The sequence below is a fragment of the Poecilia reticulata genome, chromosome 3 (assembly GCF_904066995.2).
Source record: "Poecilia reticulata chromosome 3, P_reticulata-male-v2, whole genome shotgun sequence".
Classification (NCBI taxonomy): Eukaryota; Metazoa; Chordata; class Actinopteri; order Cyprinodontiformes; family Poeciliidae; genus Poecilia; species Poecilia reticulata.
In genome coordinates, this window is record NC_088832.1 from 5,463,642 (window position 1) to 5,491,399 (window position 27,758).

The following is a 27,758-nucleotide window of genomic DNA, read 5'->3' on the forward strand; positions in this document are numbered from 1 at the left end:
ACGTTTTTCAGCCGCTCTCAAACATCAGTGCCGTAGCTTTAGCTTGTAGCATTACAGCAGCTAGCATGTGGCTTCCTTCTGCATTCCCTTTCTTTCCTGTCCAAGTGCCTCATAGGCAAAGTTCTTCCGAATGCTTTGCTGTTTGACTTGTCAGCTAAAGAGATTTTTCTTTTCTGGATGTACTCACCATGTTGGAGTTTTAAACCTCCAGCGGCTGCTCATAGGGGAGCACAGGGTGTGAGTGTCTGTCGGCGGGTTTATGTGAATGCCCACATTCCCATAATCCCAAGTTGTTACTGCAACGATTGGAAGTTCATGAAAGTTTTGACTGAACTTTCTCAATTCAAAACCTCTTTTTGCTATTGAATAAACGGACATATGAGCTCAACAATACAAAGATATTTTTGTTTTTAATTTGTCTTTTAGGTTAGTCAGCTATCAGACTGGAGTAAAGTGTTATTCTAACCATTCAGCTTTCCAGTGTTTCAGAAACCCCTGATCATCCATGAAACCTTCATAGAAATATGAAAAATGAACCCCATTGGGCCAAGATAAGCAGCTTTATTGTCTGTTACTGTTCGCAAATGTTACTTCTCCGTCGGATATACGGGTGTACCAGAAACACCTGAATGCAAAGGTTCCAGCTCAGGACTTTTGTATGCAAAGGTCCTGAGCTGGAAGCTTTAGATACAAAGGGTAAAATTTTACCCATTGAAATCGATGTACGTAATTAATTGAAATCAATTTAAATTAGTGTCCCTAATTTTTGTATGTCAAAAATGTAAGAAACTATGCATCATTTTCATTCTTCTTTCCAATTATAAACGACTTTAGATTGGTCTATCAAATAAAATCCCAGTAAAATATACGAAAGCTTAAATTTGTAATATGGAAAAAATAAATAAATAAAAGTTGAAAAGTACAAGGGGTAGAGATACTTTTGATCTCAATTAAAAACTTTCAAAAAAATAAATAAAAAAAGGCAAACAATTTACTTTTTCTTCTTAATCTATACTAGACCTTTAAGACAACATATTTTTCTGTTTCCTGGACAGTAGCAGTAGTTTGTAAAGACTGACCTGTTCATGAAGAACACCTGGAATATATACCAGCATTACTGTTGATGCTGTCCAGCTATTATTGGTGAAAGCTCTCGACTCGACCCCCTCTGATTAGAATCGCTCGCTGTCTTAATCCCCCCACCCCGCCTCCCGGACCAGGCCAAGCCAGACTGCATCTAAAACACTCGCGGGCGAGTGCTCTGGTGGGCTGCCATGTCCTCATTCCACTCAGGAGACAAACAACCCCTCAGCTGTACTTAATGCATCCAACCAATAACCTTTCAGGTGCTCTCATGAAATACTCCCCCAGAGCTGTTTCTCCCCAGAGCCTGTGCTCTTTCGTTTTCTACCTGACTGATAACAGATAAAAAGCAATGTGACATCTGGCAGTCTCTAGGACTATCTGAAAGAAACTTCTGGGTTTTAAAGAAGAAACCGTGAGTTTAATTTCTACCAAAACTATTGACCATACTGGTATTTTTTCCCTCTGTTTTTTATTAATTTCTTCCCCCCGACCCTCATCCCTTCCCTGTTTCTGTGTGGATTTCTAGGAACATAATAGCTTGTTTCTAGGCTATGTTAGTGGACAGCTGACATGCAGCATATGGTATTACAAGCACTCAAGTACATGAGCCAGGTTTGAAAAAGAAAATGTTTTTTTTTTTCTCCCACTGGTACATTCCTTTCTGGTAATATTTTTTTCATATTTTTTCTGATGTTCTACATAGATTAGTTTGGACCCTCCCTCTGGCTTGGGAGCCAACCTGAATAAAATACGGTGTACAAACATAAATGGTCAGCATTCAGGATACGGCTAAATTAGTCCTACATCTGTGATCCTCCCGGAGGAATTACTGGCCTAATAACAAGCAGGAATGTCACGGGCATTTTGTTCTCTATGGGCAAAAAATAAAAACAAATAAAAAAGTAGGCTTGATCTTTCCCCCCCTCCTCCAAATTTTAGGACCACTGGGTGCAAACAATAATATATATCCATAGTCCAAAGACACTATGTTCTCCTAGCTGCTTAAACTTGCAGCACAAACGCAAACATAGAGTAGGACACTTGTATGTTATATATCCAATGGCATATAGACCGATAAAGACGAATAACTACTTAGTTCACTATTTAATAACCGACTTCGACTGAGTTGTCAGCTGATTAGCATTTTTCTGTGTTAATTTGTACCTCAGTAAATTGTAGCGTTGCGAGATTCAGAACTTTGCTGAACAGATCATCTCTTCGAGTCGTAGTGTTAGCTTGCAGCATTACCACAGCTAGCATGTGGTGGTCCTGTCTGTGTTTGTAAAACTAATATTTAAACGGATAACGTTAGTTTATGTCAACCTGGGAGGTTTACGACTTCACTGTTTTGGATACACGTTTTTAAGTTGCTCTTAAACATCAGCATCATAGTGTTAGGTTGGAACGTTCCCACAGCTAGCGTTCCCACAGCTAGCATGTGGTATCCTTAGACATTCCCATTTTTCTTCTCATGCTGTCTCATAGACAGCGTGAACTCTTCTGAACTTTTTTGTTTGACTTGTAAGCTAGAGGTTGTTTTTTTTTGTTTTTTTTCTGGATGTACTCACCCATGTTAGCAGAGTTTTAAACTTCCAGTGGCTGCTCATTGGGAGGAGATAGGCTGAGTGTCTGTTAGGCGCTTAACAGATTCAGAGTGATGAAGATAGAAATGCTTTTATTTGGAATAACTGGCTACAAAAGACCACATTTGTCAAGCAAATGCATTTGCATTTGCATGACAAATGCATTTGCATCAAATGGATTTTCATCAAATGCATTTGATGCATTTGTAAAGCATCAGGTGTCATCACCTGTCTGAAATGTGTTTCTTCTATTTATCCACACTTTGTATCAATATCGATACAAAATGTCCGATATAGGGAGTGTTCTGCCATGTCAGGACAGTGTACGTTGCTTCATTGTTATTACATGTTGCGACACCTGATGAACATTCATAGCTAAGTGCCGTAATTAGAGCTACAGTTGGGATTAAACCTCATGTTCCCACCCTAATTTTGCGATCGTTTCACGGAGTATGCACTGCAGAACTTGATTATGATTGATTCATTTGTAGCCTGAAAGACACATGTCATAGGAGCACAAGGGTCTGGTAAATATTCCTTAAATATCACACATTTTTTTCATATCATTTGTATCTTAGGACAAAACAATTTAAAATCTTCAAATATTCATTTAAGTCAGATTTTGTTCCCTTCGTCTCCACAGATGACTGTTGAACTTTCTCTCTATTACGGTTAAAGCTAAGGTTTAAACTATTTTTAACTACAATGACTCAAATATATTCCACCGTCCCTTACAGGACCTTTTTCTGGGGTGAATTTTTACCCTGGCAATTTCTTTTTACCCCAGTGGATGCAGTGGAAATGCAAAGGCGGATAATAATAGTCTCAGAAATTTACCCTGCTAAATGTAGAAACTTAGTGAAAACTCATCTAGTGTCAAATTTTATAAGAGGAGAGCAGAGAGAGACACAGTATTGACTCAGAGGGACCAGATTGAAATACACATTTGTATTTATTTAGTTATTTTGTTGCTTGTATCACTTTCTGAAAACTATAAATCATTTACATTTTACATCAGAAAACTGGGATATTGTGCTGGTCAGTCCTGTGTAATCCTAATTTAACATGTGAAAGCTTTACATTAAATCCCAGAGGAGTTGAAAATGAGGCTTCGTGATACCAAAAAGCAGAGAGAGAAGGAGAACTTTCAAACCATCTAGTAAAGAGGAGCGGCAAAAGCAAATGAGGTGGATTAGCCGTGCTAGCCAACTGATGATGTCATCCAGGACTTCACTGTGAAATATCATCAGAACCTGAGCTACTAGCATATCATTGTAGTCATAAAACTGTTATACAGCAACATTCTTCAGTCAGAGGCCTCTTCAGATGTGCTGCATGACTGACTGCTACCAGAGACAGTAACATTTCCCTTAGAATTTGAATTGAATATAGAATTCAATGCAACACCTTTGTTATATGCTCTTTAATATGGGATGCACATTTTTTGCCTGTTAAGTTACTTATTTTTACAGAGAGACTAGAAGTTTTTTATCAAGAAGAAGCTCTGATGGAAAACTAAGTGAGATGCTGACAGGCGGCATAGTTAATGAGGCTTAAAGACTGCAACCTGCAGAAGCTCCAACCGGGAGAGACGTCCTGGCCATGCTGTTTAACTGACAAGTAGTCTGGGAGGAAAGCTGTGCATTGAAATGTAAATTAAAAAAAAAAAAAAAAACATCTCCACGGTTACAAAAAAGAGCAGCTTTTACAACAGGCTTTCTGATTTCCTTAAGATGGGAGGAAGCTGAATAGATCTACACTGAGTCATTCGAGGGGCAAAACATTTGGGCTCAGTTGCCCGTTTAGCATGTTCGCCGATCGGCTTTTAATGGCTCCGTCCAGAGAGAGAAACGAGGCAACGACGCAGGCCAGCAGTCTGTAAACCCTGAAATTATTTTTTAAAAAATTCTTCTTTTTTTTTTGCTTTTAATTCTTCTCACGTCACGTTGTCAGCATGAGTGACAGGTGGCAGAACATTTCAGGGTCTGTCTCCTTGCCTCCACGTGAGGCTGTCAGAGCCTGACTGGGATCCACTCAGTCTGCAGGAGAGCGGCTGCTCCCAGGTGGTTTGCTGCTGTCTGCCCGTCTTGAAAGTGCTCTGCGTCTGCAGGGCGTAAGGGTGGAGGGGTTGGGAAGTGTTGGGGCACAGACAGAGGGGATGCGGGTTGGGGGGTGAGGCGGAGGATCCTCATGGACCTCTACCAGCCCTGCTGTCTGGAGGATTTTACACCATTTCATCTCAAAAATGGAAATGTCACGCCTCGGTACATCTCCCCAACAATTGGAATCTGGGCCAGTGGTTTATTTATTTCATTCCCTGCCATTCTTGAATAAGCAGCACCCTCCTTCACATAAACAGTTGTTGAGAGTTTGTCAGCTGTTCTTTCACCAATTTTTTTTTTTTTTGTGCTTTTCGCCTCTGTCCTCTTTCACCCCCTCTTTTTTCTATTTCTTCAAGTAAAATACAGCCGAGCTCCTGCCAACAGGTCTGCGCTGATAGGGATGAGCAGCTCCAGTGTGAGATGGTATGAAACCCAGGTTGAGGAAGAAAAAAAATGAAAACAGGGGGCAGCAGGGTGCAAGTGTTAGAAAGGGTGTGTGTGTGAGAGTGGGACTGCAATGGGAAGAGCTCGAGACCCATCTGGATTGAACAGGAAAAAAAGGTGACGACTGTGAAGGGGGACATGAGAGTGAGACGGCGCGAGATGAATGGAGACAGCGTGTCATCCTGGGGGGAGGAGAGGAAATTGGGGGGGGGCTTGGAAACAGTTGTGCAGTACACGGTGTAATTAGCTCACGTGAATCACTGCGGCTACATGCGTGTGTGTGTATTTTTGTTTTTTGGTTGTTGTTTTCTTTTCCAGTGGCGAGTAGGCTGTTTGTGACAGCCGCGCACAATGGTGAGCGCGACGTGTGGAAACCAAAGATGACCCATAATGACAGATTCTTTTTGAGCCAGTTTTCGTGTGGGCTTGTCCCGGGAATTGGCGGCCGTGCGCGCTCCAACATGAAAGAGCAATTTCACACCTTCAAGTAGCTCCGGAAGAATCCTCCTTTTTTTTATTTTTTTTATTTTGTGCGTTCCAATTACATATCCTCTGCTTCAGTGTTTTTCTGTAGAGTTTATAAATTCTACCCTCCCTTGTGTTAAAGTTGTAAACTAAATAAATCAGTGGCTCACAGATCTGAATTGTTGGAAAATGTCCACCTGGGAATAAAAATGTTCCCATCAACAGAGGAAAAAACTTGTTTTTTTTCCCATTGTTGCTATGGTCCAACAGTTGGAGTAAAATGATATGAGCTGGTTACTTAGTTGGGCTAGCTGCTTGGTTACTCGGGCTGTGTTGAATTGTAAACAGAAATGCTAGTTTTAGCTTGCTAACTGCAGTTTTAAAACAGTATAAACATAAGACTAACAGCTCTACATAGATGAAAATATGTCCAGTCAGATTTCTACAGTGGTGGGACCGCTAACTAAAACACAGTAGAGTAGGTTGCTCTACTTTATAACATGCTATATTGAACATTGCTCCCGCTAACACTAAAGAGCTATACTAAAGTGGTATATAGCAGAAGCTATTGCTAAAGAGCTAAATTCAGAGTTGTTGATACCCAAAAGGGCTTTAGTCAGAAAGTATCCCAGATCATCAGTGGATTTTAAACTGTTGACTGTTCTGCAGCGATGCATTCTGGGTACAAAATAAATGTAATTTCCTGCACTGCATCACAGTGGAGGAAATGAGCAGTACAAACAGAAAGGCTCTTAAAACAATTGATAGGGGGAAGTTTTGGATGTATGTGTTTAATAACACCTCCGGTTGTTTGTATTTGTCTGTCTACTTAATGTGTTTGTTTGTTGTAACTTTAACTTACTCAATAAAGTTTCTTTAACTTAAATGTCCAAGTGCTTGTAGAATTGCTTACAGCTACAGATGTCAAACTTTACTCAACTGAAAGTTTACAAAAGAGCCAAGTAAATTAGCGGATTAGAATTTATCTGGAAGCATGAATTTGGTTTAAGCTAAGTGCATGAAGTGTTTGTTGACGTTAGCAAAACCACGAAAGCTGAGAAATTAGCTGCCCACCACCAGTTTTTAGATCTAGCCTTAATCTAAACCAGTGTAACAAAATCAAATACATATAAATACAACACCTAACTATGTATTTTAAATGTCACAGACACTTTAATTTCTCTGAAGTTTGTTCACTGAGTAATGCTGCTGATTGGCATTAGGTCCAAATTTCCATCCAAATCCATGCTTGACTTTGGTCATTTCTAATTCTGATCAATTCTTTAACATTTATCCGCGAGAGTGATTTTAGGGGAAGGTGTATGTGCTAAATATGCTGAAAGTTAGCAAAACCGCTCAAGGGGGAACCACAAACTTAGCTTCACAATTAGTGGAAGTATGCCCACCACTGGGGTAGTAGTTGTCTTATTGCCAGGCAGTGAGCAGAAATAGGTTGCTCTACTTTATAATATGCTAAAAAAAAAAACTAAATGAGTATTCTGTATTTTTGGCTTTAGTATCAACGCCACAAAAAGAAAAAAAGAAAAGAAATCTGACATACTAGACTCTTACAAGCTGTGTGTTATTCCAGCTGCAGCTTTCATAGTTGTTGCTTTTTGCTGTTTTTATATACATGATATGGTATATTTTGATTGAAAACCTTTGTTTACTACCTTGAAACCTGGATTTTTTTTTTTTTTCCACTTAAGCTTCTCAAACTGTGAAAATCCCATAACGGCCCCTGGCTAAAATCAACACATTGCTGCTAAAATCCAAACAAGAACACTCTTAACACACAGGCCATTGGTTAATCTCAATTCTATCTATTATCACTCCCCACCCTCTCTCCCGCAGCCCCCCTCACACCCACCCCGTTGTGTTGTGTGTGACACTTTGCTGTCCTAACTCATTAATTCAAAGCCTTTGGGAGCCATTGAGTGTTGGGAGATGCCAAACAGGGTTAACAGCAGCACATCTCTTACCCTGACACACGCTCACATGTGCTAATGGTTGCTTTGTTTTGTGTGTGAGTGTGTGTGATTGGAAATGGAGCGCTTCAGAGACGTCGTTAGGCTGCCGTGCTGCTCATGTGAAGGCCATAATTATTCCTCAGATGATAATTATTGATTTGTCGGCGTTTTAAATGCCCATTGATCTACAGGTTTCTCTCGATGAGTGGGGTTCACCGTCGGCTGCTGCAACCGGAGGACCTGAGAAGACGCTCGAGCGGAGCTGCTCGCTCCAGCGGTCCGGCTCGAATTTCTGATGTTTGCTTTTCTTCGCAGGTACTTCATCGATCGGCACACGGATCTGGAGAGGCAGTTCAACATCAACGTGGACGACGGGAACATCACGCTGGCCAAGCCGCTGGACCGGGAGACGGATATGTGGCACAACATCACAGTAACCGCTACAGAAGTCAGTAAGTAGGGGAGGGCAGGGAGAGTCCTGGTGCCACACAAAGCTGTTACTTAGCTCCTGATGGAGGGCTGTGTACTTCCAAATGCTTTGAAATATCTGAAGAAGACGTTCTGCAAATTTATCCCAGTTAAAGGGAATTAAGGGAAGTTATGTGAAATTATTTTTGGAAATAGTTTTATGTGTAGGAAAAGGACGAGGAGTCAATGCACCAGATCAGCTGCATCAGAGTAAAGAGAAAGAACAATAGAGAGAATAGAAGAGAACACTGTAACAGTCTGCAGCTACGCCTGCAGAACGAGAGAGAAAAAAGTTCTACTCATTTGAGGTTATCGGTTAGGTTAGAGGTTGAGCAAACCTGACCATGTTCACTGTCCACATTAGTCCACATTATTGAATTTTCCCTTTGGAACCCATTTAAAAAGACGTGGAGAAAAACTTAAAAGTTTACAATTAAAAAACAAAAAAGAAAACCTTGGGACCGAAGTCCGAATCAGCCAAGGTTTTATTCATATTAGCTCATGAGGCAGATTGATGCTGTGTACACCTGCTTAGCTTCTTAGCTTTCCACCACTTTCAGGATGCATTTACATTGGCTAAGCTTTTTTACTGCATTAAAAAAACTATTACTGATAACTTCACAGAACCGCACTACAAATGCAGAGCTGTATGTTTAATCTACTTTTATTTTCAAATAATTATATCCTAATTTCTAATATTAGCTTAGACTTTATAAAAAATATATCCTTTTGTATCAAATACTAACTTGATGTATCTTTATGAAAAAAGTTGTCTTACTGAAAAATGAGCATCTTATTTTCAGTTACAATTATCTTACATAATAAAACACAATTGATGACAGTTTTTCACTGATTGGAAGGTCCAACAGCAAAAGATTGACAATAAAGTCAGTGGGAAATGAAAAACTGCATCAAGTCTAAAGTAAAGAGTAATGAAAAATCAATGGGCAAATAAATGAATACAAGAAGACCTTATTATTTAAGGCGTTGAAACAAGAATTAGTTTAGGGTTCATTTTGAATTAGTTACTCATCGAAGGTGAACATATATAAAAAATACTTTAAGTGTTTATTTGTAGTTGTAGATGTTGAAGTAGGAATATATTCTACTCTATGTTCCTAATTAATTTGTAAAAACAAGCTAAAAGTGTTTCTCATCCCATTGTCCGATCTGCAAGTCAGCAATTAGACACACATCGGCATGCAAGATTTAAAAAACAGACAGAGCATGTTCTCTCCTCTTCTTTTTCTTTTTTTTCTCTTCTAACTCTTCTCAGCTAAAGGAACCGCTGACCTACTGCTGGAAATCCTCCGTTAAACAGTTTAACCGCTCCGGGAGCACGGCACAAACAATTAGCCCGTGACTCCGCAGAGGCATTAAACGCGTTAATTTGCTGAGTTTTGATTGAATTAAACGGCCCAGCGCTCAATTTGTGGAAGTGCAATAACATTAAGACATATCAAATAGACTGTTTTAAAGACATGCTCCAGAGTGGATTGCTCCAAACGCCAGGCATCCATTACAGATTAAAGAACATCTGCGAAGCACAAAAAAAGTCACTGACGATGTGGAAAATCTTGCCGGCAGAGCTACAAACAGCTTCAACCGTACGCAAGGCTTTATTTGCATACAGATTGTTTCAGGGGGGCTGTATGATGTGATAAAGCTTAATGTACCCCTTTAAGCTATTGGGATAGAAATTGACTCAGCTTGTAACTTTTCTGTCTGCTTCTGCCGTATCTCTCCCTTGCTTCTCGCTCTGGTCCCGTCCCGTTCTTCCTTTAATCAAAGGAAACACTTGTTAATTGTTGGAATAAATCAAAGCCCCAAACACTGTCACAATGTTTTTGGCCGTGGAGTTAAAGACGAATTCCCCGCAATCGACGCGGCGCCCCCTTTTGAGCGAGCCGAATGTGTTTCACTCGATAAGCCCCCGTCGCCTTGTCACGTCGTGAACTCCCCCCCTCACCCCCCCCGTACACTGCAGGCATGTCTTCATGCCCCTTGGCAAAGTAACTGTGGCTTGAGATAGTGGCATCTCTAAAAGCACCTAATAGGAATTTGCCAAAATGAATACGACGGTTTTGCTATTCTTCACGCTCGGAGAGTAGAAGGCGGTGTCTCCTCTGGCGTGAAAGGGAATAGATGTGTTTCCCCGGCTCTGTCCCGGTGCCATTTGCCACCCAAACTGAGGCTCGTTCTGCCGCCTCGCACCAGTTGACGTCTGACTAATCAGATTCTATTCCCTGTCTGCTTGAGGGAGGGTGGAGAAGGGGTGGGTGGGGATCGGGTCCCCTCCTCTCTCTCCACTTTAATCCATCTATCACTGTCTATCTGACTGTCAGTTTCCACTCACCTCGCTGTTTACCTCTTTTTCAACTTGCCTTCCAGATAGGCGGCAGGCCTCGACTTTCCAGGGCCCCCGCTCTCCGCTTTGGTTTCATTCTTTTGTTGAAAGACAGGAAATGCAGATAAAAACGACTAATCCCAGGATTCCTCCGTCTGCAATTGTATTAATGCAGTATGTGTGGTAACATGTTCATGGCTGTCTCATTTTTCGCCAAAAAAAAAAAAGAAGATGTTTGTGGTAATTAGCAGCTCCACAGAAGCTAATAACTACAGTCTTTCTTATTTCAACTGTTGGGGATACAGCCAGTCAGCATAGAGGAAAATGAATGGCCCTCCTGGATTGGCTGCCTACCAAATGCCAGCCAATAGTGTGTGATGGAGTACTGCGCGTAGAAATTTCAGCTTCATTAGTTGTATTTTCTTTTAAGTACTTTGGAGAATATGCACAAAAACTTACAAATAGGTGAGATTTTCAGAAACAGTTTAAAGTTACTGTCACAGAAAATCTGTGAGTAGGTGAATCTGTGAATACTGAACCATGAATAGGCAGGGGGTCTACTGTACTTATAGTACAGGTCATTATGTGAAACCTTTCATATGTAAGTGCTAAAGAAATGAAAAAAAAATAAAATAAAACTGTGATAAAAATGAGTGTTGAATGTTCTAAATATGGCTCTACAGCATGGTAGTGTGTTAGGTTAATGAGATGCAGGCTGTGTAATTTTTGTAGAAATGTTTTTTAATATTCTTACGACACTTTTTATTTTCCTACGTTAACGATTACTGCTGCTGATGTACATTTTTGGAGCTGCTCTTCTAGTTTATCCCATGCTTGATTGGGCAGAAATAAAACACCCGTGATGCCTCCACTTGTGTGTGTTGCCAGTTATAAATCTGCCAAACTGAATCATTTACAGAACCATAGGTGGTCTGCATGTGTACCAAATGATTTCCATTTGATAAGTTTCCTTTGGGGTTCCTGTACCTGTGTCTGCATGCAGACAGAGATGTCATCAGGTTCTGTAATGCTCGGTGATGTGATAGTCCTCCCTCGGTGTGATCCATCTTGGTGACAATAATCTGTTCTAGGGGCAGTCATATATGCCCACTGTGACATTTGTACTCCTCTCATGGTGTGTAACTATCAAACCCTGTCAAGTCCTCGTAATGCAGTCTATTGTTACTATGTGAAATTCTCTGGTACAGTGAACAAATGCACCAGCAGCACCCTAATAGTACTATAGGATGTATAGTATTATAGTAGTAAAATATACAGGCTTTTTTAAAACTCAACAGTTTGTTCAAATTCACCCGTTTTTTTTTTTTTTAAAGATAGATGCACGGAGGTTGTTGGTTGATTTCTGATCTCTGGGTTTTGTAAAGCTTTGAACTGCTGATTCCAATTTCTATTTAAGAGCTATAATTAAACAGCGCTCAACATCTTTTATCCAGCCTTGCTAAGAGGTCATTAATTTTTTATTTAAGAAGCAGAGACGATGTCTGACTGTGCATGTGAGGGAGCAGTCGCTGTGAGGCAGACGGAATGATTCAGAGTTGACATTTGAAACTGTTTTTAGCGTCTGGAATTTGTGATTAGCCTGATAGCTTTATTCCTCATAGAGGACACATGTAAACTCAAAGATTTCCAAAGCACTGCCAGCTTTTCTAAAGCTCTACTTTCTATAACAGGGAGAGGTTGAAAGGAACAACAAAAAAAAGCTAAACCTCTAAAATCAACGTTAGAGGTTTAGTTTGGCTAGCATCTATGGAATTGCGCCCAGGATCAATTAGCTCCTTCATTGAATTAACAAAACATCCCAAGAGTGGGCACAAATAGCTGATTTGTGGCAGACGGTTCTTTTCCACACCAAAAAACATCCAAAAAGAAAAAGCAAAGGTGCAACATGACGAGTACCTGCTAATATCAAGCACTCTATTGTAGCAGGATGAATAACCAGCTAGACAGCTATGTGTCTTTTAAAAGAAAGCTGTACTTCATCTTTCTTCTGTTTTAAACACCCTACTGGTACTGAAAATAGCTAAATTCGAGTCTTCCTGAAGTAGCAACCACCACATTAAACAGGGTTGTGGGCTAGCTCAACGTGGTAGCGCTTAGCTGTATAAGCTAATGAGACAAAGGTAGCATTTTTTTTAGTTGTTTCTGCTTAGAAAACCGCACTGGTTGAGCTAAAAACATTGGATTCCAGTAACTACAATGTTTATCAAGGATTTTCAAAAAGTCTGTTAGTTTAAATATTGCATTAATTAAAGTAGACATTAGCATACTCATGGCCTGTGGGTGGGACTTAAGAACATTAGCTGTTTTTTTGAGGGAGGGAGATTTTTTGTTTTTTGTAACGCTCTTTCTGTTGTACTTTACTAAAAATCTAAGATTCTTGAGATTCCAGTGGTGTATGCCAATACAGAATACAATCTTAACTGTAGACAAAGTTAATGCATTTGTGAAAACACTTGGAAACGCAAAATAACTTCCAACTCATCACTTGAAGCCTCATATCATTGACAGAACAGAGCAATCTTGAACAAAAAGGATAGTTTTACATCCACAAGGGTCTAATTAATGTACTCTAATAAAATAGTTTGTCCCCGGCAAGTTTTACATCCACAATCCAATATAATTTGCCTCTGAAAACCTTCGATATTTCAACTCAAAGTCCTTTAGCAAGATCGTTTTTTTGTTCATTTTGTTTTGTTTTTGTTTTTTTGCTTTTGTGGGTTTTCTTGTGGTATGGGTAAAAATTGCTGAAACTTTCCCTAAATGAAAAAAAATTAGCCTAGCAACTATATGTAAGTCAATTGTAATAACTGCTGTGTACAAACATGAATTCAGACAAAAGGGTAAAAAAAAAAATCAACAAAATAATTGAACTCAAAGAAGTTTCATTGGCTCCGGTGGGGGAAGCTTTCTTTTGGTGTTAAAGGAATAATTAACTGCTTGAAAAGTTGCCAGTTGCTCCACTGATGAATAAATAAATTCACCGGGCCTCTTGAAAGCGACCGTCAGTTATCAGTGATGAATATTTCCTCTCGAAACCTCATCTGATTAAATGGCCTTTTCTTGTTATGTTTTTTTTCTCCAGACTTGAGTTACAAATGGCTCCTTAATATGCATGATTTTACTCCTCATGTTTTAAACATCGTAGTGTACAGGGGATTCTCTAAAACCATTTTAAAATCTGATGCCCGCATGTTTTATTTTATTTATTTATTTTCATTTTCGCATCGTTTGTATTTGCTGAAACGGAGATGGATTGCCTCGTCCTTCGTTCTCGCAGAAGCCGGGGAACAGAACAAACGAAGACAAAGCAAATAAAAATAAATTAAAACCAGGTTGCGGAATACATGCAGCCGAATTTCACGCAGAGCCTTGTTTGTGTGAAGCCTCTTTTTTCCGATTCCTGGTTATTCACTACTACTTTTCCTCTACTCTCTCCCTCTTTTCATCCTCCCTCCCTTCCCATCCATCTGTCTATTGAACCATAATAGGAAACCACAGTCAGATATCAAGAGCAATTGTGGCCATCAGAGTAATGGACATTAACGACAATGCCCCTGAGTTTGCCACTGAATACGAGGCCTATCTGTGCGAAAATGGGAAACCTGGACAGGTAAGGAAAGAAATGACTCATTCATCAAAGCAGCGATCTATCACTTTCCTACTCTCTGTCCTTTTTCCTTTTCTCCCTCTCCTCCCCTGTAATGATTGGCCACAATGAATTATAGCCTATTTATTTCACTGGGAAACCACAGAGGTGGGAGTACAGACCTTTTCTCTCTGAAACAGGCCTCCGTCGACACGGCGCGCACCGAGCGAACGGAAAATGAGCGCAGTCAGGATTGATCAGAGGGGATCATAATTCAAGACTGTCTTTCATGTCTTCCTCCAGATGGCACAATGCTTTCCCTAGCCAAAAAAAAAAAAAAATCCTGGACAAGTACTTAGTATTCTCCTTCTCATCAATCGCCCTCATTCAGAGCAACTGTGTACGTACAATAGGGAGCTTTATTCAAAGGGGGAAGAAGAGGGGGGAAAAAAGGAAGCGGAGAAAAAGAGAAACTGTCCTGCAGGTCCCGAATTTAAATTTCCAATCAATCATCGGGACGTACAACCTGGGAAGACCCGTGAGGACAGATTAACAGATAGGTCCAGGAGCCTGAAAGTGTGTCAAGCTGGAAAGGAGCTCACTGATAATACTCATAAACTTCAGGAATAAGCAGTAGGAGTGCAGCCATACATTCAGCTCACGAGAGAAGACGGCATCGGGTTCACAGAGAGGGATTTGTGAAATATTTCTGGGGCCAGGGAAAACCCAAAGCTAAGCCCTGTTTTCTGTTTTGCCATGTAGGCTGGCATATTAAAAAATAAAAATAAATTATGTGGTGGTAAATGTGAGAAAGTGTAGGTGGTTTCATGGAAATGTCACATAATGTCTGTAAACTATGGCTGCGTTTTAGTTCACTATATTGTTGAGGAAATTGACGTTTACAAAATAAATTAGGAAAAAGTTCTGGCGATATGATGAGGTTTTTTTTTTTGGTTTTGTCAAAACTGGTTTATTTTGCAAAACTGCAATGGAAACTATTTTTTAGCAACAAACAATTCAGATAATCAATAAGCGGGCGTTGCCACTGGCACAAACCACAAAGAAGATGGCAATAGGAAGTAGATGGAGAGTGATGGAGGAGGCACGTTTTTTAATGCCTTATTGAGTGAACAAACGTATTCATGTCTGATTTTAGTTGCGTTTCTTATTTCATTCAAACACCACAATTGTGAAGTTGTTTTGTCTCTTTTGACATTAGCACGTTTGAGCTGCTCCACTTCTGAATTGTGCATTTATATTGTGATCAAGGGTTCAAAATGTTTTATTATTTCTTTTGCTGTGACTTCACTGTTTAGTTTATGTACATTTTCCGGTCTTCTTGGAATGAATGGATAGTTTTAGGGAATTTTTTAATACTTTTAATGTCTAACTTTACAAACATTTCTTTAGTATTTGGTAGATATTTCTTTTTAAGCTGCGTAAAACATTTTTGGGGTATCCGTTCACAATCTTCTAATAGTTTACTGGATGTTTGGCCCATTCCTCCTGACACAGATGGTCTTTTTTTTTAAAGGTTTTATTGATTCTAGTAGGGTCCAGCTCTACCCTTTAATATGGCCTTTGTCATGTTTATATACCTTGCAAATATTTTTTCTCACATCCATAGTGTGTTTGGAAGATTTTTTTTGCTCCCAAATTTGAATGTCCTTCCTCGTTTCTTAAGATGTTGCTTCAATGCTTCCACCTGATGTTCCTTTTCTTATGAAAAAAGAAAAAGACACTTATATAGTGTAAGTAAGTCCATAATCGGTTCCAATTATGAACCGATTATGGACTTGCATAATTTCATCAGGTGCGATCCAGAGGTAAAGACAGAATGAGTAGGCTGTGTTCTCTAATGGCTTTGCCCCGTCTGCTTTGTGTATCCTCTCGTCTTGTTTTCAACACAGGTGATTCACACCGTCAGCGCCATAGACAAAGACGACCCGAGCCAGGGTCACAGATTCGACTACCGCCTGGTCCAAGAGATGCAGAGCAACCCGAACTTCACCATCAAACACAACCAAGGTGAGGAAAACCAAATCAGCTTCCTGGAAATCAGCTGTTTCGGTGGGAGAACGACCAAAGTGGCTCTGAGTTCCCCCTCCCCTCACCCCCCATCTCCCGTGTACAAGTCTTGTCTCTTGCCCACGGCGTATTAACCGTACCGCAGATGAAATCTGGTGGATCAGTGTAGCTCACAATTAGCAGATGTGAAATTGTTTGGACACCAGCTTCTCGTTCACTCCCCAGTGCATTTTGAGGCAAACTAAATGAGTGGGATCCAAATGGCTTTCTGTGGCAGTCTTGCAGCTCAATGTAGGGTGACATCCTAGGAGCCGTTTCGCGGCAGATGGTGCTACATTTATTGGCTAAATATTCTGATTGCTTTATGTGCCATTTTCTCTTGTCTTAATTCCATTCCTCCTTTTTCTGCTTTAGTTTTTTTTTTCTTCCACTACTGGCTCTGAACAGGCTGTGTTCCAAATGACGTTGTGTAATGTTTCAGCTCGGGGCAAAAAAAAAAAAAACCCTCTTCATATGGTACTAGCCTTCTGTTTGGTTGCAGAAGCTGCAGGCTAACTTACAGCAACCTCTCTCAGATGGAGGAAAGTACATAGAAATCAGGTCATAAAGTGGACTCACTGTCTTCTGTCTGAAATAAAAACCTCTACTTTGTAATAGGTACTCAGCGGGCAGGAGCATGGCATCAGGGTAATCACAGGAAGCATAAAAATAGCCAGGGAAAAGCATATCACTCTTTTTCTAGCATATCAACCAGCGACAACTAAAGTGAGGCACAAACCAAATCCATTTTTCTTGTCATGTGTGCAAATATCCTGAAACAAAGACTTGAGTTCTGTTCCTGTGAATCTGCTAACTGTGTATAAAACAGAAAGGGTCGCAGGTTGTGTTTGAAGTATTATCATTTCTGATCTTTTATAGCTTCTCACCAATGAATTGTTTGTTTTAGCATTTTATCATGTTTCAACCGCAAACTTCAATGTACTCTAATAGTTAGGATTCTATGTGACAGACTAAATAAAAGTAGTGTGCAATTCTGAAGTAGCTTTTGCAAATAAAGATGTATGATGCATTTATATTCAAGCCCTATTACTCTAATGCTTCTAATTAAATTCCAGTGCAACTAATTCTCTTCAGGCGTCACCTAAGTAGTAACTGGAGGTAGCATGGGTGTAATTGAAAGTCAGCTGTTGTGGGAAAACCTCAGAGGTTTTGTTAGAGAGCAACCTGCATCATAAACTACCTCTCCATGGGCATGGCTTCAACCAGTTCTTCCCCAGTCATTCCTGGCCAGATTTGTCTGCATTTCCAGATCCTGAACAGTTCTTCCACATCTTTTGGAACCACGTCAGGGGTGGTACAGGCCGGATCTAACGGGGTATTGATTTACGTCAATAAATACGTCCCAACCGCCATTTTCAATTTCAGTTCGTGACAAGACCGTAATAGCTGGCAAGATGGCAAACTACAAACAGATGATTCTATGGCCAGACCTTAAGATCCAAACGTTTTTAATCAGTCGTGATAGAAGAATGCAAACAGCATCATCTGAATGGGGCAACCCACCATGAATGAATATACAGAGATTTCAGAGAACATGCACAGCAAAGGATACAAGCGGCAAGATGACAGCCATAGAGCGTTGACCACATCTTCTGGACCGCTCATGTAGAGTGGGAGACTCACTTCAGACCAATGGAGACTCAACCAGTTTGACTGGAACTGCACCACACATTAGCAAGCTAGAGTGAATTATGGCAATGGAGAAAGGTCTATAGAGTCCAAGGAACACAGCAGGGCATGTCAGGGAGAAAGTCATGGAGATATTTGAAGTAGGACTAGGTTCTGAACCAATGTCTCCATCTCACATAGAAATGGAAAGATTATTGCCCAACTAGAAGCCTACCTAGACCTGGCCGTCCACCTCAATAGACAGGCCAGAGAAGCAGTCAAGAGACAGTCGGTAAAGGATCTACAGGACAATACGAACCCTGTTGGAGGCTTCAACAATCTTCACTTTAGAGGACGGCAATGACCCTAACCTGAGCTTTGGAATGGTTTATGACAAATCATTTAGCCCAGTCAAAGCCCAGATCTGACTCCACTGGCAGAATCTGAGGCACAACTTGAAAAGTGATGTTCACCGATTGCTCTCCATTCAATCTGACTGAGCTTGTAATCTTTTACAAAGATTTCCATCTCTAGATCTCGACGCTTACAGAGACATACCCCAAAAAACTCGTAGTTGGGATTGCAGTAAAATGTGATTTAACAAAGTTTTGACTCCGATATGTTGAATTCAAGGGCACACCACACTTTTATGTATTTTATGTTGGGGAGGAATAAAAAACCCTCAAAAACATGCGTCATTTTCCTTCCACTTCCACAATTATGCACTACTTTGTGTTGATCCATCACATGAAATCCCATTACAGCTCTCGATCTCTGTGGTTTCCGCTATGACGAGCAACAATTTCAAGGCGCATGAATATTTTTCAAAGCACTGTAGTCCATAAAAAAAAATTTTCCCCCCGCAAACGAAAGAACAGGCTTGCATTAGAGCAAACAACAAAACGGCTTCATTTCCCCCCTCCGACTTTTCTAAAGCCACAGTAAATGTGTTGTGTTGCGATTCAACTCGATGCAGCGCATCAACACACCACACCACACTACACCTGCCACTTGTATATAATGTTGTTAATTCCAAACAGAGAAAAGGAGCCCGTTGCACCGTATCCCCCTGCACTCCAGTGGCTATTTCTATCTGAACAGGCAGCTGTGGGAGACACTTGAGTGAAGAGCAGCAGGGCCTCTGTCAGCCTCTGTACGTGGCTTTTGTTTGCGATGATGAATCTAATTGTAGGGTTTACTCAGTGAAGAGGTTAAGGGTTGTCAGCCAACGGGAAAATAGCTAAGATTCCGAGTAGCTGAAAACAAGATGCTGTATACTCTGAATCGGCATTCTCTGGTTAGGAAAGAACTCAACAACATGCCGTTATAAGAAACAAAACCGACAAAAACCCTCAGGAAAAAGGCAAGGATGCAAAAAATTCAAATTTATAAGAAAAGATAGCCAAATTGTTGAGGGTTTTAGATGTTTTCCTGCAACTTTCAATACACAGTTGTTCTGTAGAGACATTCACAAGAAGGAATTTAAGACATTCTGTAGTTTAACCAATGGGAGATATAGTATTTTAATTTAAAGCACTAATAGTTCCTGTACATGTAGTGTTAGCTTTCCTTTAGTTGAGCGGTGGAAGCAGCACACCGGGGACTGGAAGGTATTGGGTCAGTCAGCACTCTTACACTTTTTGTTTTTTTCATAATTGATTTAATTCAATTATAAATATTTTTTTTAAACTGAAAATCTAATTTTTAAATCAAATGTTATCTCTAAGTAAGTTAGTAAAATATATATATAAAAAACATATTTTTTTGAGCTTAATATTATTTAGTCTTAAATATTTGCTTTTTATTTTATTAGGCAGAATAGTAACTGCATGATTTTTTAAACTACACAATATCATGAATTATTGTCCCTTACGTTCTGGATTTATTTACAATTATACATATTTAAAAATGTGGGTTTTTGCTATTAAACAGGTTCTAAATGAAGCATAGATTATTATTTTACCTTTAGCATGTAATATAAATATGAATTGTCACATAATTACTCATAAACTAACCTCTAGTTGACACTAAAGTGCCCCCATACATATCATTATGTGTAGAATATGCACCAACAGGCATTACATGTTAAATAACTATTTGTTATATTTTCAGTCAAATTTAGATTTCTATTGAGAATATTTCGCTTCTTGTTGCTTTAGCATAATTATTTTTTCACAATTTCATGTAATTTGTATGAATTGACCACTTGTGAATTAACTGGGACAAAAGCACATCCCATTGTGACCTTTAAGCAAAAACTAAGTATGGAAGTGGTACAAAGTCAAAATTAGGTTTAAAAATAAACCTTTCCTCACTCTCTGTTTTCTTTAAAATGTAATCCAATTAAGTCATACCTTTTTTTTTTGCGTCATCGTATTGTGTTGGATATTTTTACTCCATGTCACTTTTGCTGCCACGTTGAGCTTTTTATAGCTGAAACCTTAATCTGAACGGAGCTCTGCTTTTAACTTTCAAGGTGCGCCGTGTTCATTTGAACCTAATGTGCTCGGAGAATGAACACCGTTTTTGTGGCCTTTTATGTGAAAGAAGAGTAAAAAGCAGCGTTCTTGTAAGAGCATTGTGTTTTGAAGGTAACCTACACAACTCCGTCTGCGGCTGAGCTGACAGGCAGGAGATGCTTCATTTTATTTTTACAAACAGTATTTAACAAAGGCGATGGGGATGACCTGTATACTGGGACGCACCCTAACAGTTTACCGGGATATAGCTTATCCTTGCCTGCTGTGTGTGGAGTGCTGAGCGGATAAAATGAAGTAGGGCATGCTGGCGCTCACAAAGCAGAGTGTACCACTTAGTGGCAGCACTTGTAAGAAAATAAATCCGAACATATGTTCACATCAATTACAGATTGTGCAAAAGCAAGTGATGCTATCATGAAGCGTTCCGTCTTTTGATTGAGTTCTTTCTGTCAATGCAAAACTTCCAACACGGCTCTGGGTTTTTTTTCCCCCTCTCCTCTACATGACGAGTCCCTGTGATTTCCATCCTCCTTCTTCGGCACGCCCTCGAGCGATGAGGCAAAGGTTAGACTATCAGACATCTTGTAGGTTTTCAATAAGATCGCCAGGAGTGGATTCTTGTGGGAATGCAAGTGTTTGATAATGTGAGCCGGGTAAGAAGTGCCAGCTAATGAGCAGACAGCTTCACAGGAGTGTCATCAAAGAGCAGCTGGCACCTTTCTGGGTCAACATGTGCCACCTTCTCCTCTCCGCCGGCGTCGCCTGCCGCCGTCCCGCCATCGATGCCGACGGCTTTCAAAGAGCAGTAGGAGCAGCGAGCTCGGGCGTCGCCTTCCTACGATTGAATTTCAGACAATTCCTCAATCGAGAACAAAGAAAAATGGCGCAATAAAATGTGAGACATTCTTAAAAGCCTGGTGACGGTGGATGTGAAATTAGTTTGCCCTCGCTCGCCACTGATTCTTCACACCGTTTGAGAGCGGGATTGGAATCTGGGATTTTCACACATCCTTTTCTGAAAATGAATTTCTAAATTCACCCGTTTTCTCTCTCTCCCTCTTTGACAGACAACTCGATCAGCGTTGTCGCCAAGCACGATAGCTTCCGACGACAGAAGCAGGAGATCTACTACCTGCCGATTGTTGTGTCGGACCAAGGCCATCCGCCGATGAGCAGCACCAACACCCTGACCATCCGGGTCTGTGGGTGCAGCAGAGATTTAGTAGTCCAGTCCTGCAACGTGGAGGCCTACGTCCTGCCCATCGGTCTCAGTATGGGGGCGCTCATCGCCATCTTGGCTTGCATCATACTCTTGCTAGGTGATCTATTTCTGTTTTTATAAAGTGATGTTGATTTACATTTTCTTGTAAGTCACCATCCCATTGAACTTGAGCTCTCTCCTTTGTCATGTCATACCCACACACTCTGCTCTGTTTTACGGTGTTCCTTTTTAATTTTAGTAGTAGAGTAAAAAAAAACAATCTGCTTATGTACTCAGCCACACATCCCATCATCAACTGGAGTATATCTCTATAAGCTATGCACATTCACAGACTGATGTTTTTCATCTTCCTTCTTTGCAAAAAAGCAAAGTCAGATTTGATGAACAGCATTTCTTAAAGGGGTAGTATTATGTAAAATCATTGTTTTTTTAGCTTTACGTCATGTTATAATGTTATTCCTTCATCCAAAAAAATATCTGCAGTGTTACTTGGTTCTTTCATGCATGTTTGAGAAATCCTTTAGTCTCCCATGGCAACTATTCGGCTGTGCAAAATGCCTGGATGAACCTAGCCCCACCTTTGAGGCGTTTCCAGCCCTCCTCCACTCAGTTCCTTCAGACTAGCCAGCAACAATTAGCAAACACCTGGTGGAACTTCGCATCCGTGGAGCTCATTATGTGATCTACTTCTCAGTTCAGTTCTGGTAAAAATGTTGTTAAAGAGTTAATAGAGAAGCCATGTTGTGATGACTTCCTGAAGTCAGAGTTTTAGAAAGAGCAGAAATTTTTAAAGAGACAGTCACCTAATTTCAAGGTGTAAAATTATTAAGTGAAATTTCTTTTGTCATATTTGATATATATTGCATTTTATACCAACTGAGGTTAACATAGTTCCAGAATCATTATGCTACAAAATGATTCTGTGTGGCTGAAAAATAACACTGCCCCTTTACGGTATCAGAGTAAGAGAGGCTGAATACAACTACCCACCATGTTTTTCATCATTTTCAATAATTTTTTTCCACTTCACAGTCATTTTCACTGGATGAAAAGTGGGATTTTTGACCCTGTATTCTGACTCAAATGCAGCTAGTCAGCGACAGATATCGACAGCAATCGACAGTTGGTGGGGCAGCGCAGTTTCGCCGGCCGCAGTCGAATGCGAAATCCTACAAGGGGGAGAGGAGGGTTTGGGAAGTGCAGGGGGGCGGGGGAGGGGTGTTAACAGCTTAACGACTCTACTTAACATGTGAATAGTAACAGGAGACCATTGTCAGTCATTGGATGAAAAAACAATGACATCACAATTCATTACTTACATGTGATTGGTTGGTAGATATCTCCCTATTGGACACACTAGACCTTTATAATTACAGGCCTGGTTAAGCCCCTCCCTAATAAATTATAAAAAATAACCCAGAAATAAAAATACACCAAGCACAAGGCATAAGTTTATATTTTTAATTTTTGTTGAAATAGAAATATGTACATACATGCATATAACACACATCTACAAGTAAAGAAACCACACATATATAAAATAAAACACATCTACAAGAAACCACACATATATATAAAAAACACATCTACAAATAAAGAAACCACACATAAAATAACACATCTATAAATAAAAAAAACTTCAGTTTTAAAAAAAAAATTGATTACAGCACAACATGCTTGTCTACTTCTGGGCCGTGTGGTGTTGGTCCATCACAGTAAATCCCAATAGAATCCATTCATTGAGTTTTATGAATTTCAAAAGACATCGATACTTTACAAGGCTCTGTGTCTATACAAATGTTCAGTTTTTGCATTTGGTAAAGCTTGACCGAGATTTCTTCCTTTCGTTTTTGTGTTCTCTTATTCCATTCCACCTCCTTTTTCGGACAGTAATAGTAGTACTATTTGTGACCTTGAGGAGACACAAGAACGAGCCCCTGATCATCAAGGACGACGAAGACGTGAGGGAGAACATCATCCGCTACGACGACGAAGGCGGCGGCGAGGAGGACACCGAGGCATTCGACATCGCCACGCTGCAGAACCCGGACGGCATCAACGGCTACCTGCCGCGCAAGGACATCAAGCCGGACCTGCAGTTCATGCCCCGGGCGGGGCAGCACTCGGGCCCGAACGGCGTGGATGTGGACGAGTTCATCAACGTGCGTCTTCACGAAGCCGACAACGACCCGACGGCTCCGCCGTACGACTCCATCCAGATCTACGGGTACGAGGGCCGGGGGTCGGTCGCCGGCTCCCTCAGCTCGCTGGAGACGGCGTCGTCGGACTCGGACCAGAACTATGACTATCTCAGAGAGTGGGGCCCACGCTTCAGAAGACTCGGGGAGCTCTACTCTGTGGGCGAAAGCGACCGCGAAACCTGACCTTTGGTCTGTTAGGGAAAAAAAGGAAAGAAAAAAAAAGACCTTTCTAAGTTTTTCTTTTTTTCTTCTTTTTTTTGCTTTTGACATATTTGTGTATTAAACGCTAGGGTTTGCTGGCTCATAGAAACGTGTTTCAAAATAAAAATAAAAAACAAAACAAAAAAAAACATTAATAACAAAGAGCGGCCACCTTTTTGTATTCTTTTTAGAGTGAGGTTTAGCAGTCGTCATCCACTAGGTCAAGCGCAATGTACTTGTCGAACCAAACAATGTCTTTATTAGGAGATTCTTGTGGAGTGTACCTTAGATTCAGTGTGGAGTGTCTAGCAGTACTTCGGGTGTTTGTCATTTGCTGTGACTGCAGGTAGCAGACAAAACCCTGGCATTTCTGGTAGTTACCAAACCGACGGTTGGGTCCGCAAAGATCGACCGGTCACCGTTACCCTGTTCTCCTCTTACACCGAGCTGGACTACAGAAGCTGCAGTGGGACCATCTGGGTCTCCCAAAGGCCCCCTAGAGAAGAGATGAAGGGGCTGAAAAATGAAAAAGCAATACCTGGTCTACATAACAATGATGAATGTATGTAAGGTTTGGAAATCAAGCAAAAGGACTAACCAAGGATTGGCTTTAAGGTGAAATTGTCATAATTTGATATGTTCTCTGGTGTCTACCTTTCTAGACTATCCGAAAGCCCCGGGAGGCTCGCTTTATACAACTCTTTGTATTTACATGCTACAGGTGTGGGTCGCAAGTGTTACTAGCCTATAAAAGACTGACATAAAGACAAAAAACAGAAATGTAGAAACTTTGAGGCCTTCTTTTTACAGAAGCAACATTAAATACAATTGTAATCTACTGTTTTTTGACAAGAGACGTGTTGATTCTTCATTCCTGTTCTATCGGTTTTTGTATATCTGTTCTTAAGTCTTCATTTCTCCCCCCTGTGCTATTTGAAATGAGTGTGTTTAGATGATTTCACATTCATTTTTTTGTTTTTCCGAAACACTTGATCACAGTTTAATAGCAGCCAAATCATATCATGAATTCTTGCAGGTGATGATCGGCACTGGCTTTTAACAAACGTACGCCGAGGTTCTGTGGCTTAAAAGTCTATTGGATCTGAAGGTTTTCTTTGACTGTGCAGAGCATTGAGTAATGCAGTGCTGTCCTTCTCCCACATTTCAATACACACTCCTGGCTGAAAGACCTTTGTCTCCTTTGACGCATTGAACACATCAATGTTTTTCCTCTGTACTTTTGTTTCTGGTAGGACTACTGATGTGAAATTCAGACCAGATGTCAGTAACAACCCAAGACATCCACATGAATTAATTCATTAACAAATTAATCCATGAATTAAATTGTACAGTAGCACAAAATTGTACAGAAGAGAAATTAACCATGAAAAAGCTGCAAAAAGACATAAATCCAGGAAGTCAGATCAAATCTGTTGGTATTTAATAACAATTTGATGTGAACTGGTTGTAGTGCAAATTTATGTCTTTTCTAAAGGCCCTGTTACCAAAGATCAAAATGGATAAAAAAAAAAAGCCACTTATTTTATGTTTTACTGCTTTACTTTGTACAGAAGGTCTGGACACTCGACTATTGAGAAACGACTGGTTGCAATTACTAGGCTAGGACTAACCTATACTATTAGTACAAAACATGCTAATGGCATTGGTTACACGTATTTCTAAGGATATAAATGCTCCTCCAAGTAGCATTGTGGCAATAATACAGCAGTTTAAGGAACAGTATATACAGTACCATAAATCAGCCTCAGCCTCGTGCTCTTGGCTATATTTATTATGGAGGAATGGGGAAAAAAATACAACCGGGAAAGAGAACTGAAACCGCCCTGTTTTGGTAAGAAAAACCTGCTGAAAGTCACTTCAAAAGTTTGCTACAGGACAACTGATGAAGTCAATGAAACACTTGAAGAATATAGCCTGGGTCAGTATTTTGAGACCAATATCTTTGCACAGACCCTGTTTGGAAAAGAAATGGGTCCTGTACAAATCCTAAACAAAACCAAACCAACAGTGAAGTCTGGAAGTGGGAACGTCGCCTTCGTTTAGCATATGGCATTGTCGGAAGTCAAATATTTAAAGGAAGGCTCAACAGAGAAATGTGCCAGAAACTGAAGACAAAATGAGAGTTGAATTTTAAACAACACATGGCCAAAGAAGCTGAATTAGTTTTAGAGAAAGTACAAGAATCACCTAGTCAATTATTCAACTTGAATCACGTTAGAAATATATTGAAACATCCAAACAAAAGCAGGAGGCCCCCAGAAAGTTGAAAATGGTCTGTGTGGAAGTATAGGTCAAAATGACACCTGAGCAACACATGCAGCTAGTTTCACCATAAAAGAGACATCATAAAGTATATTTTGGTCATTACCAAAATATACTTTCCTAAAATACTATGTTCTCATATTTGCGTGTCTGAGTTCTTACCAGATTTCTCCCACAGTCCAAACACTTAACTGGTAGGTTAACTGGTCTTAAGAAATTGTTTTAAGGTATCTGTGTGTGTGTCTACGTTGGCCTGTGATGGACTGGCAACCTGCTCCTGGTTTTCTTTAGCCTCTCGCCCAACTGCAACTGGCGTTGGACAAAGGATGGATGAAAGTTCATCCATTATATTCACCTTCTTTTGCATATTGATGATGCTTTCTTTGTTGCCCACGACTGATGAAACTTTAATGTCAGTAGTTCCATTAGATTTACTGAGTTAAAATGTTGATGTGTTCTTATTGTCCCCACTCTCATACAGCAAACCACGTCTAGTGCTATACCATAAAATCATTAATATTTTACTCAAAGTTATCGTATTGAGAATCTGACACCGGCCCACGCCTAGTGATGACACAGACTAGATGTAAGCAGGGACGCTGGAGCTCTAAAGTTGCTCAAACAAAACAGAGGAACTTACTGATAGTGATTAATTACGGTATGATGGTACTAAGACATTTCTGACACATGTTGATTGAGAATAAAATGCAACCCAAGCCGCGTCCAAGGATACAACAAGTGAGCCTCTGAGCACAACAGTCCAATTAGGACCCAGGAGTGTGACTTTCTTCAAACATCAAACCTCATTTAGCAAACGCAGATCACATTAGCCCAAGAAAAATGAAAACACTGATTGAGATTATGTGCATATTGTGCTCACACTGTATGATACCAATAAAAAAAAAAGTCTTGTTCTGTACATAGAGTTACTGCTAACGTCATTAGCTTTCGATGAGGTGGTAGGTTTTGTCTCTGCACGTTAGCTCTTGCACATAATGACAATTTCAATGGCACTACAGCTGCGTGCATACTCAGTTTGTACTGATACAGTATTCTGGCAGTTCTTAGTAGACGAAACAATATATATGGGATAGTTCTACATGCAGATCATATTTTCTACTGTGCTTTAATGCTTATAAATGTGTATGTTCAATTATTTACTCCCTGTACTGTAATCTAAGACACCCTGTATTGTTTCCTACTTTGTGAAATATATTTTTATAAATATTGCTGAATGTGTTGGATTCTTCATCTTTTTTTCTTTTTGCCCTTCAGGTTCAGTTAATGTTCACCGATAATGAGCAGTCATCACGGTGAGTCTTGACAACTTCATGACTGTTGAACACGTACAGCTATGTAAAGTCGGTGTGCCTGGACTGATTGAATCTTGAGAATCTGCACATTGATCCTACATGACGTGATAGGATAGTATGTAATTATCACTTCATTATGCCAGCTGTTAGTGGGTAGGAAAGTGAATGCATTGCTGCTTTGTTTTGAGCTACTGTCTCAGATTGCTTAGGAATTCAATGCTGGTTTTGATAAAATTAAATCAGATTTATAGTATACTGTGGTTTGTTACATGTGGGGCTGTAACACCTTA

The 27,758-nt window shown here is 40.2% G+C and overlaps 1 protein-coding gene across 2 annotated transcripts in view; it reads left to right on the plus strand.

The window, feature by feature from the left end:
- Window positions 1-27,385, plus strand: part of cdh8 (cadherin 8) — a 153,541-nt gene extending 126,156 nt beyond the window's left edge. The window contains exons 8-12 of one of the 2 annotated variants that reach the window (XM_008404881.3): window positions 7,966-8,102; window positions 13,975-14,096; window positions 15,983-16,100; window positions 21,316-21,567; window positions 23,367-27,385. In XM_008404881.3, the coding sequence (XP_008403103.1) occupies window positions 7,966-8,102; window positions 13,975-14,096; window positions 15,983-16,100; window positions 21,316-21,567; window positions 23,367-23,854 (1,117 nt within the window). In that variant the 3' untranslated portion in view covers window positions 23,855-27,385. Of the gene's footprint in view, window positions 1-7,965; window positions 8,103-13,974; window positions 14,097-15,982; window positions 16,101-21,315; window positions 21,568-23,360 lie in introns of both variants that reach the window. The other variant, XM_008404880.3, reaches the window with a different exon arrangement.
- The last annotated feature ends 373 nt before the right edge of the window (window positions 27,386-27,758 follow it).